This window comes from Cryptomeria japonica, chromosome 1, assembly GCF_030272615.1.
Source record: "Cryptomeria japonica chromosome 1, Sugi_1.0, whole genome shotgun sequence".
Taxonomy (NCBI): domain Eukaryota; kingdom Viridiplantae; phylum Streptophyta; class Pinopsida; order Cupressales; family Cupressaceae; genus Cryptomeria; species Cryptomeria japonica.
This window is the reverse complement of record NC_081405.1, coordinates 206,591,715-206,604,232: the sequence shown is the minus strand read 5'-3', so window position 1 is coordinate 206,604,232 and position 12,518 is coordinate 206,591,715. Positions and strand designations below refer to the sequence as shown.

Below are 12,518 nucleotides of genomic sequence, written 5' to 3'. Positions count from 1 at the left end.
TCAAAGAGAGGTAGAACTCAGATTTTACTTTGAGAAATGAAAATTTTCACAAAGAGAGATTTTCACTAATTTCATTTCGAGAAATAAAAAACAGAGATAGATTTCACTTTGGGAATAAAAGATTTCAAAAAAATCCATAGAGAGTTTTTCACAAATTAACTATAAATTAATTCAACTAATATGAATAATTTTTAATTTTCAAATGTGCAAATTATTCCTAATGATACAAATAAATCTTTGCTAACAACTTAAACATAAATAAATTCTAACTAAATAATCTTAAAAAGCTCTGATTGTTTCCTTTACCTTTAATAAAACAATTTTAATTATTAATAATAAATTTTATTTATCTTTAACTAATAAAATACTTTTTTGATTAATAAATTCAAATAAATAATTTTTTTAATTATTTCATAACACTCAAAAATTAATTTACAATCTTAAAATTACAAAATAAAATAAATTTTAATAGGTTAATTTTTAAAAAAACTCTCTTAATATAATATGAGAGGGTACTAAAAAGAATTCTTTAAAACAGGAGACAACAAAAAGCGTTTTCTTTTAACCGATGAAATATAAATATATAATTATTATATTTAACAATAAAAAAATAGGGTATTATATATATAATGATTTTGTGGTTTATTATTATTATTTTTTCCCGTTTAATAAAAACAGAGATAAAATTTCTTGTTTACAGAGATATTGTACATAGGGACATGTAATCCAAAGATAATAGACAACGGTAGATGAGTATTCCAGAGATAAATAGACAAATATATTTGTACACAGAGGGATGAATTTCACAGATCATACTTTTGAGAGGTAAAGATTTCATAGAGGTAGAACTCATAGATTTTACTTTGAGAAATGAAAATTTTCACAAAGAGAGAGATTTTCACTAATTTCATTTCGATAAATAAAAAACAGAGAGATAGATTTCACTTTGGGAATACAAGATTTCAAAAAAAATCATAGAGAGAGTTTTTCACAAATTATACTTTTCAATGACAAATTTTCCAATATATATATTGGAAAATTTGTCATTGAAAAGTATAATTTGTGAAAAACTTTCTCTCCATAGATAAATTTTTAGAGAAATAAACACAGATTTCCCATTTCAGAGACATTTTTAGAGAAAAAACACAGAGATTTCCTAGAGATTTCAGAGACAATTTTTTTGAGAGAAATAAACATGGAATATATATATATATACCTTTGAGGGATAAATTTTCATAGAGATGAATAAGCAAAAAGATATGCATTTCACATAAAAACATTTTATTTATTTTTTATCCCTATTCTGATTTTAAATCTCTTGGGAGAAAAGCAACTTTTGAGAAAAAAAAATGGAATCAAGGTAAAGGGAAGCAGATATTTTAATATTCTAATTGCATGTATATTTTGAAACAAGTTTACTGATTATAGGCAAATTAGACAAACTTTGTTTCCTATTTGTATATGAATTCTTCTATCAAAATCTGAACCAATGAAGTGATTTTTTTTTGGAAAAGATGTGCAATATTATTTTTAACCACCCAAATTTATGAATGGAAATGCATACAAGTGAATAAAATTCTCTCTTCCCTCAACTACATAAAACCCATTACAAAGAAAAGCTATGCATGCAAGTAAGAAAGAAAAGAGATCTTTTTCCTACAATATCTACCATACAAATACTTCATGAAAGAAGACAGACAAGTGTACAAAAATGGAACCTGGATTGAATGAGAGCTTGTTGTAGAACCGTCTCCAAATCTCCCCCTAATCTTCTTCAATCCTTCCTTGTAGCTTGGTGAGTATTCTTCAAGAACAAACTTAAAAATTCTACAATGAAATGTGGCTACAAAATCCTACTACTACTAACAAGCATCTACAAGAACTTGAGAAATTACTTCTTCACCCCCCCCCAAAAAACAATCAACTCACCCTTTTCGAAAATCTTGTATTCAATATATGGAAAATGAGAGTCATTTCCCACTACGAGAGAATTAAATGATTCACATATTTCTTTTTTCAAAATAATTCCATGCAAAAGTGGGGGTTACATGCATATTAAATTTGAATTCGAAATTCTTTCATGCAAGACATATTCCTTACAACTTGTCATAGTGGCGGTTACATTTGACCATGCATTTTGAATTAAGACATATTGAGAAAAATAAATAATTTCCAAACAAATTATGACCTCACGTGTGAGTCACCACTATTCGTTCTTCTCCCTTTAAAATATTTCAACCATATTAAATTTATAATTTTGAACTAACATTATTCTTAAAATTAATAATAATAATGAATGTAGTAATAATAATAATAATAAGCATAACAAGGTCTAAAAAAAGGGTTATGACATAGGAGGCCAAAAAATTAAATTAAGTATAACTCTCACTATCACTCCCTAGGTGGCATTGATTACAAGATCTCCATCAGAATTTGCCATGACAATTTCGTAACCATCACCTATAACAAAACATTAGTTTTCCTCGAGTCAAACACAAGTAGAAAGCAGCAACAAATTGTTTAAAAAAGCCTAGAAAGAGGGCAAAGACAAAGGACTAGAATGGGTTTTGAAGAATGACGAAAGAAGTTTAAGATGTTTGACTTTACAAAATTTGTCTTGAAGGCCAAAGTTGGTAGCTAGTTTTTTCTATCATTTTTTTGTTTTAAGTCATTAGTCATTATCTATGAAAAAATCAACTATATTCATATGCAGTAGGTATGAAACATTAATTAACTCTTTGGTAAAGAAAATTGTGAAGAGAAGAGGGCAATTATTTAAGACTTAGCCACTTGTATGACTGAGAAGAGATCACCTTTGAACTAAACATAACATTTACATGTGACTATGCATAAGATGTTAGTATGTTTAACCAATAACTAACAATGACCATGGACACTCGAAGTTGACAAACATGGATCAGTTTACCTTTGTAGAGACATAAACAAGTGGATTAGTATAGACTTGGCAAAGACAAACCTGTTTTTAACACTTGTCCAAGGAGTTAAATTGCAAAACATAGCATTGCCAGCAAGAGATGGCATGGAAACTTGTATGTACTATGACCATAGTAAACCTTTGCAGAGAACCAAACGCCAAACATTTTTGAAGGAGCACAAAGAATCTTCTATCTCAATTGTCAAAATTCAGCCCTACTAGATCAAAGATTTTTGGCAAGGCAAACCTTATTTTAACCCTTCCCTAGGTCTTCAAATCTCTAGACCTAAGCATTGGAAACCTGTATTGACTATGTCCATAGCCAACACAAATGAAGAATTCAAAGCCAAACATCTTGAAACATACATACAGAATTGCCTGTCTTGACGTTAAAATTCACTACTCCTAGATCTACATTTGCTTGTTGGAAAAAAGTTCTACAGATCAATTGCAAGTATTGTCCTAATATATTTCAATTTGTTTGTTTAGTCTCAATGAGCATTTAGCATGTAAGCCAACAGGTCATCTAGAAATCCAAGGGAGAATAATCCTAATGTCTGATTACACAATTTTGTGTTATATAGAGATCTCAATATTCTAATATGAATGCAGTATTTCAACAAAATTTTAATACTCAATTTATTATTGAAGTTCACATATCCACATTCACAAATATATTCATTTTATGAATAGAAATTGTTCTGTAATTCTTATTCTTTATTATTTCAAGATGTTTGATTTCGTCATCTTTAGTATTTGTTGTTAACCTAAAGAAATGTTACAGTAACAATTTCTTGTGTAAGTTCAACAAAGGACGTGAGAAATGTTTCAAGCCTAGATAACACTAAAGTAAAGAAAATAGATAAAACTCATGAGTTTTAGGATATTCCACAAGCGCGTAACATTGTGGCATTCTTACAACCAACTTTCCCAGGATATCGCTAACGCTATTGTCACATAAACTGACATTTTAGTTATTTTGGCAAATATTGAGGAAGTTAGGAATTGCAATCGTGCACTACAGTCAATTATATTGACTGAATGTTTATCCTGCACAAATGTAGGATTATAAGCCTGCAGGCCACAAACAAAAAGAGTTGCGAATAATAACAACTAGGCCTAAATATTTGACAAAAACTTGGACTTATAAAGCTCAGTTTGAACACCAAAATCAACAACTACCCTTTCATTTGACACTAAACTTGAATTGCTGAGTATTCTTCCTCCTCTGGGTGCAAACGTCACACGGGATCTTCATTGTCGCAAACTGTCTATAATGTATGTGGCATACAAGTCCCTGAATTAAAAATATCAAGTCAGAAAGACGTACGTACCCTAATTTCTTGTGCTTCATTTGCATTTTCACACAATATTCTCTACTCACATTGAGTGCTGGATTGCTTCCTGTGCATTACATGGAGGTAGAAATTCATCCACTGCAACTTCCTTGTTTTCATTTTTCTTGTCTGTAATTATATTATTAAAAATACCAAATTTTTCTATGGTTTAAAAATTTAAACGAAGATAGAGCAAGAGAATGTGATCAAATGTTTATAACAGTGACCCTAAGCAACATAATACTATCCTAGTAAGATCTTATAAGAAAGCCCCATTCAAATAAAATAAAAAAGGATACAATCTTCAAAGAAACGACGAATTTCTGCAAGACGGTGTGGAGGAAGCTCAGTAATATCCTTGTAATGACGGTACTCAGGATCATCGGCGCACACAGCTATTATCTTATCATCTTTTTCTCCCTGCAATATATAAGGTAAGGTGAGGTAAATTTTGAACAAGATTAAACAAAATTTTGAACTTTCTTAAAATCAAAAGTTGATGGAAAAGATTTGTCTAGTGAAGGTAGGGGCAACCCGGATGATGAGGACCCCCCTGCCAGTGTGGGTTTAATAGCTTTGGATGCTTAGATTTTCTCTCATTATGACAACTTTATAGTTATAAGATTTTCTGAATTGTTGTTTCCTTTTTAGGTCAGTGTTTCATTGTTGCAGTCGTTTCCTTTTGGGGGCTGGATGTTGCTTATTTCCTGGGTTCTGCACAGTTAGCATGACTTCAGGTTGTGATCCCAATCTGCCCATATTTTCTGAGGATAGGCTTTATCTATTTCCTTTCAAGTAAAATATGTAGATCTATGCATCCCAAGAAAAGATGAGCCATGGATCTAAATTAAAAGGACCAATTTATAGATCCTAAAGATGAACCAGCAGAACAAGAAACCTATATTTCACAATAAAATTTCTGAATATCCTGAAGTTTTAACCTTAGATGGTTTTAAATTAAACGGAATCCAATTAGCTGTCTTGGCATATGCCCTTTATACAATAAAACAAGTTAATACACTAATAATCACTTCATCAAATTTTTGTAACATATCCTTGAAGTTTATCATGATAACTAAAATCATGAACTAATATTCACTTAGTTGAATACTTTCTGTTCTTTTGATTAGGAAAGAATGTCCTTAATGCATTAGCCAAGAGAGGGTACTCACACAGAGACTATTTTAGTTCAATTCTTACTGACAGTTGACTCAATAATACCACGGCAACAATAACCCAACATGACCATACAGTATACTACTAGTATTTTGAGAAACAATGACTAAACCGATCACATTAAAAACCTAACTTTTTGAGACTATATAAAAGAATTGGCTTACCTCATTACATGAACTCCTATGTGCCAAATGATTAAAATTTCCAAATTGCAAGAGCATTGAAAAAAAATAAGCTCTGCTTTTAATCCCACAAGCTGTATGGAAAAATATGTGAGATTTTTTAAAGTACGACCAGATACAGAGTTTGTCCTACACTGATATTATGTAGTGGGATAACCAAACTGCTGAAATCTTTTCAAGAAATTTATAACATTCTAAGTTTCATAAATTTCAATTTTTGACATGCCGGGAACATATGTGAATGGTATGAATGATAGCTATTTATTTGTGACTTGGGAACACATCACCTGGGACACTCTGTGGAAGCACAGATACCACAAAAATTCATTTCAAAATTTCAGTTCTTCTCATATGCACTAAAAAATATTTATTAAATGACTAAATTAACTTTAGTCCAAGCTGCATTTTAACTTAAATAAGCTTGACATAAATATTGGATCTAAAACTTATCTTGTATTGATATTTCCAAGACTGATTTCCAAGCATTTCAGCCAGATTGTAAGGTTTTCACATTTCAAAGTTGCAGTAGTTAGGCCAAGCAGTGAAGAATGTCTCGTTGAATGAAATTTCTTTTCATAAGGAATTATTTCAAGAGGCAGGGTATTAATTTGTTATAAAAACACATCATTGTATCCAAATTACAATCAAGAAAATATTCGACCAAGCAAGCAATTATAAACAGCTGTGTATTTTGGAGCTTATTTATAGTTTTAAAAAATGAAAAATATTAAAAAAAGACTATTAACCAGAAGTTGACTCACAATTTCATTCATTTGAATATTCAGTAGCCTATGTACCTAAACAAACCAATTACAGTTTCATGTCCCTGTCTCCATTTATATGGTGAAGGAACATGAATGTATGCGTGAAAAACTTTATTTACATCAACCACATAGTTAAAACCTTTGAAGAATATATATATGATTTGATGCAATCCTAAGTCATAGTTCATCCAGCTTGCTAGTAACTTTCCTATGAAGAAACATATTTTTCGAACTTCTCTTCCCAAATTTTCACTTTGAATTTTCCAAAAGGCAAGATGAGTTGATGATGTCAAGTAGTACATTATATAGAAGGACACGTGTGTATTTCATCAAGGCAAGGCAAAACACTCTTCAAAAAATCATATGAAAGCATGATGTTTTAGAAACTCCTTTAAATTCTATATCAAAGATCTTCTTCAGTAGTGTCCAATAAAATATTATTACATACCTGATCAATCATAGGCATTAGACCAATCGCTCTAGCTCGAAGGAAGCATCCAGTTAGAACAGGTTCCTGATCAATCATTGGCAATCAAAATCAAGGTACAAACCATGACCATCAGAAATAAAAAATGTACAACTAGCAATTGCATCTAAAGATGTAAACAATATGTCAATAGGGATGTCAAAAATAATTCCATAACTTTAACGATAAAGTATAGAGTTTGGAGTTGATATGTTCTGTATATTTCCACTGTTAAGGAGGTTAAAGTTAAATAAAGTGTACTGTAACCTATAAAATATAATGTTCAATAAAATGAGTATTTTAAAAATGTCAGATGTTTATGTATATTACACTTAGGATGTGTTTATGGTTATTAGTGTATATTATATGGATTCTGATATAGGTTGTTGCCGAAGTCTCACTGAAAGTAAGATTAGCCTGAATTAAGATTAGCATGTCACATAGCATCATATAAACAACAAAACCAGCATAAACTTGTAATCGTAGCATCATGATCGTACCATCATAGCATCATATACATCAAGTTTAATATCAAACTGACAAAATATTCAAGTATCATTGTTTCAACTTTCAACAATTTAAAGTTTAATCATCAAATGGATTCTCTAATTCATCAACATCATCATTCTCATCCTCCTCATCATTGACATTGACATTAGATGAACCAATGCCAATGCCACTTGCACTTGCACTAAGTTTGCTCTCTATCCGAGTCATCAAATGCAACAAGCTGAGATGCAGAAGCATCCAAATCAGTATGCTCTAGCTCTCTATATCCCACATCTGCGTTTCCCCTTGCTTGTAGTCATGTTGCTTGTGTGAAAGAAGACGTAGGTTGGAATGCACATATACTAAATTCTCTACTCTTTTTGATTGCAATCTACTGCGCTTTACTGAGTGGATGAAAGACTATGTGCTCCAATTTCTTTTTGATGCAGATGAACTAGCAACCTATGAAGACAAAGTAAACAATTAAAGATATAAATTTATAAAATTAAAAATTACTAGCAACCTATGAAGAAAAAGTAAATTATAAATAAAACTTGTGATAAAACTTTGACAATGAGGGGTTGTAGGTTTTGGAAGCATGTGCCATGGAAGTACCACCAACTACAAGCATCCTTCTTGAATCTATGAGGAAGAGCATCAACACTTAGACCGTTTCCATGCAAATTCTATGAACTCATTTGCAATAATACTCACAAATCATCATCAAGATAGAGTCTAAGGAATGCTGTCTTGTACCCATCAAACACTTCTAAATCTCTCCATGGTGCAAGCCTTCTTGGTTGATCAAGAAATTGATTGCTATAGTACTTTTGTTTCAAGGCATAGGCAAGAAGACGCAAAGGAGTGGTCATCTTAATCCACCTTTCTACAACAATTGCTTCCACTTGTTTGAAGAATTTCTCCTCGGGTTCTTGCTCTTTTGCATTTATAATGCACTTAATGTTTTCAAGCATTGGGTCAATGTCATCATAAATCTCACCAATGCAAGGTCTATCCATGTCAGTATAGCGAATCATACTCATAATGGGCTCAGTGAAACTAAGGGGATATGTCACAAGATCCTACCATGAGTCATCCAATATCTTGACCCTAATTGTTGCTGCCCTACTTCCATATAGTCCAATTTTGGTTGATCACCATATTGCAAAGTGCCACTTTAATTTTCACAAGTTGTCTCAAGACAATTGTGTTTAATGCAAAACGGGTCTCAACAACCTATAACACAAACTAATGCCAAAATGATTAAAATAAAGCCAAACTTTAAAGAAGAATACACAATATAGCTTACGCAATGAAATTATGAAAATTGAAATAAAAATATAAAAAATCAGAAAATGTAAAATTAAATTACTATTTCACTTACCTTCAATAGCTCCAAAGTCAAAAAGGATTTAAAAATCCCTTGAGACATGTGGTGGTTTGTGATGAACATCTAGATGTTCTTAGCCTCTGCATACACTTGTTTGATCCATTCAAATTTATTCCAAATCTTTTGTAGCATAAGATTGAATGAATGGGCAGCACAAGGTGTCCAAAAGATGTGATGATAGTGTTCCTCAACCAACAAACTAGCAGCTCTACAATTTTTTGCGTTGTCCATTATGACTTGAACAACATTGTGGGGTCTCACTGTCTCAATGGAAGAGATGAGAATATCTACAATAAATTGACCATCTTTTACTTGGCCCTCACAATCCACAACTTTCAAAAACATTGCCCCTTTAGGGGACACTGCTATGACATTGATCAAGGGACAATTTTTAGAATCTTTCCACCCATCTGAAACAACTGATGCACCTGTCTCAGCCTATGAATCCCTTATGGGCTTCAATGCATCTTCAACCCTCTTCACCTCTCTTTCCAATAAGGTTCCGCATACCTTCTCATAACCTAGGCCCTTATACCCTTTTGGAGCTTCATTAACACTTCTCAACATTTTTTCCCAATATGGGGAGCGAACAACATTGAAAGCCAACCCATTTGCATATATGCATCTTGCTACATCTTGGTCGACAATGTCTCAACTCTCATTTTGAAATGTGGTTTCTTAAGGCCCCTTTGATCTTTTGCGTGTAATGGGTGCTTCACTTTCAGGCTCAGTTGTGGAAAACAAGGGGTGGTTTTCTACTACAACACTGGGATTAGATAAGGGTTGCATTCCCTTTGTTTTTTTGGAGTGGTTTGATTCAATCTACTAGCTTCTCTCTCTTTTGCTACTTCATGCTCCCTAATATATTTCAACACCATCTCATCTGATATAGGCACACCATCTTTTCAAGGGCATTTTTTGATGCCCCTTCCCGGTATTCCACACAAATGGCCTAACACCCGAAAATATGAACTATTACGTTCTTTACCACATCCTTGGCATTTCCAACGGAATCCCCCACCTCTTGGAAGCGGTTGTATAATTCAACATACTTCCATAGGGGAGAATTTGGATCATTTATTTATTTTGATTGTTCATTTGTGCCTATGGAGGAAGAGGTAGATGCCATTCTAGTTCCTATGGCTAGAAATAATATGAACACATTCAAAAACAAAAACAAAATAATGAAAAAAAATAATGTTTCATGTTTGACAATTTGTGAAATAAAAATAGTTGAAAAAAATGTTCAAAAACCTACCTCTTTCAGCCAATGGGAGCTTGCAAATGTGTGGAAATGATAATGCAACACTTGTTGAAGCTTCAAAAATCAGTCTTCCAACTCCTATTTGATGTTGGAAGCCAAACTTTCTTCAACCTGCTAGTAAAAAACTGATGTTTGCAACACAAATGAGGAGAAATGATCCAACTTTATGTTTTAAAACTCGCTTTTAGGGTTTTATTTTTATTTTTTAGGTGGCGGATTTGAAAAATTTATGAAATTTTGCGAAAAAAATCTTATTTTGGGCCGTCGGATGCCCGGGTTCAACCTGGGTCCATCTGGGTTTGACCTGGTCCAAACCAGCCCTCTCAATCACTAACCCTAGCTGGACCCACAGGCGGACCGAATCGGACCGGTACGAGGAGCCTAGGGGGGTGAACCCTGCAACTTAGCCTAAAATCAATATAGACAAATAATGCAGCAATTACCTTATTCAAAGTAGAGTGTTCTATTTTGAAGATGATAGAATTCTTTTACTATAAAGTTTTTCAATTACATTTAATTTTCCATTTCTCTTAATATTTGACTAGCATTCGTTTTAATAATCAAACAACTTATTCAAGAAGAAAATAAAAACTTTCATATATAGAATATAGAAAAGTCTATTGTTTGCTAGCAACCATAAATTGAATTTGAATTTATTAAATTTGTATCTTCTCCAGCTTTAAAATCTTGACAAATGTGTTGGTTTTCAATTTTGTATAAGTTGGAAGGAGAAGTTGGGGGGAACATGGTGGTCGTTGAAACACCTAACTCTTGATAGGCAAGAACCTGCCCAAGATCTTCATTTAAAAGGTCATCCATGAGCCACAAATTAGAGGCAAGAATAGCTTTATGTTTAGAGAATTTTCCCTAGTTGGACATGAAGAATGCACAGAGGGTGAAAAAGTGCCAATTTGATATGACACAAGCATTTAAACAAAGAGCAACATAGGCAATAACTATTTTTCTTTTCCTTTTTTGCCTATTTCTTTTGTTCATTGTCACTGTGGCTGTCTTACTTACCACTAAGAAGATAAAATAAAGATTCTTGCAATTGCATCCATGGAAATGGGGCCCAGTTGTACAGGTAGCTAACAAAATTATTCCTTTAAATAGATATTACTTCTTGTTTTCTAGCAATGCTCTTATAAGCCATCTTCAACCACATTCAGTCTATCTTGTCCCATGTATCCCTTAAGCTCATGTGACTTTAACTGACACCATCAAGTGTTATCAAATCAAATTTATCCATATTTAAAGTAGGGGTTGCTAGTTTGAGGTCCATAAGGAAACACCGAGAATATTTGAAAGTGTTTTCTAATCAAAACTCGTGGGAAATTGTTGAAATTCTATTTAGGCACGGTAAATGCATTTTTTGAACTCTTGTACCCGTAAAGGTCATGTGATTTAGGTTTAACCACATTGATTACATTTTTATTCCTTACATTCCTTCAAGGGATGCAAATTTCTTTACACAAACATCCGAATAATGGAAACTTCAAAGTAAAACTGTTTAAAGAAATAATTTTCCTATTTAGGCCCCACATAGAATTGTTAAAGCAGATTTGTAACTACTTAAAAGAAGGGATTTCCAATTTAGGCCCCACATAGAATTGTTAAAGACGATTTGTAATTACTTAAAAGAAGGGATTTCCAATTTAGGTCTTGAAGGCAATTTTCGGAATAAAAAAAGACAGTTCTAAATCAAGTTTTGTCCCCTATTAGCCTTAAGGAAATGTGATTTAAACTACAAAGGGAGTTGATGAAAGAAAATTAGTCATTGTTTAAAGAAAAGAAACTATTCTAAGCAATTAATCACTCTCATTCTCACTATTTTCAAGATGAAAACTTTATCACTTAGAACAATTACAACAGCCCCAAAATTTTCAAGGTTCTACCCAACTCCACCAAATTCATTCCCATCCCCATCTTTTCCTCAAGGCATTCATTGTGAGTGCACTCTTCCTCTTAAAAAAAGTTAAGGGTAACATTCTAGTGCAATCTAGACAGGGGAGTTAACTGGACAACCACCTAAATCTAGCAGCCATACATACTAACAACACAATACACGCCAAAGTGAAGCAAGAACATTGGCACTTCAATTTCATTAATATAAATTTCTCAAAAGCATATAATAGGTTGAAAATGAGCTCAAACCAAATACACACAAAAATTGGCAAAGGGGCTACTTAATCCCTAGTATGAATGAAATCTCTTCAATCAATCTCTACAAATTCTCCATTACATTCAAAATAACCCATTTCTCTGGTTCGTGCTATTCTACTGCTCATCAACCCAATCTGAATGATTGTCCCCTTTAAGGGAAAAATCAACTCAAAATACATTCCTCCCTCCACCCCACTCGATTTTAAATCTTTCCCAAAGTTTTTCTTGTTCCAAAATGGCCTGCCATTTGTCCACACACCTGCCTCAGCCTTTTTCCTTGGCCATTTATTTATGATTTTTCACATTTCTAGGTATGTTTTTTGCTCAAAAATGACCTGCCCATGTTTTTATG

The 12,518-nt window shown here is 32.7% G+C and overlaps 1 protein-coding gene across 2 annotated transcripts in view; it reads right to left on the bottom strand.

Annotated features, from left to right (window-relative positions):
* Positions 1 to 3,774: 3,774 nt before the first annotated feature.
* LOC131044445 (soluble inorganic pyrophosphatase PPA1) overlaps positions 3,775 to 12,518 on the bottom strand; it is a 152,568-nt gene continuing 143,824 nt past the window's right edge. Inside the window, exons 5-9 of one of the 2 annotated variants that reach the window (XR_009105672.2) lie at positions 6,843 to 6,908; positions 4,572 to 4,692; positions 4,320 to 4,401; positions 4,118 to 4,232; positions 3,775 to 3,985 (exon numbers count right to left, since the gene is read on the bottom strand). Coding sequence is in view for 1 of the 2 variants with exons in the window: in XM_057977766.2 (XP_057833749.1) it covers positions 4,190 to 4,232; positions 4,320 to 4,401; positions 4,572 to 4,692; positions 6,843 to 6,908 (312 nt within the window). In the remaining variant the exon portion in view is untranslated. Of the gene's footprint in view, positions 4,233 to 4,319; positions 4,402 to 4,571; positions 4,693 to 6,842; positions 6,909 to 12,518 lie in introns of both variants that reach the window. The other variant, XM_057977766.2, reaches the window with a different exon arrangement.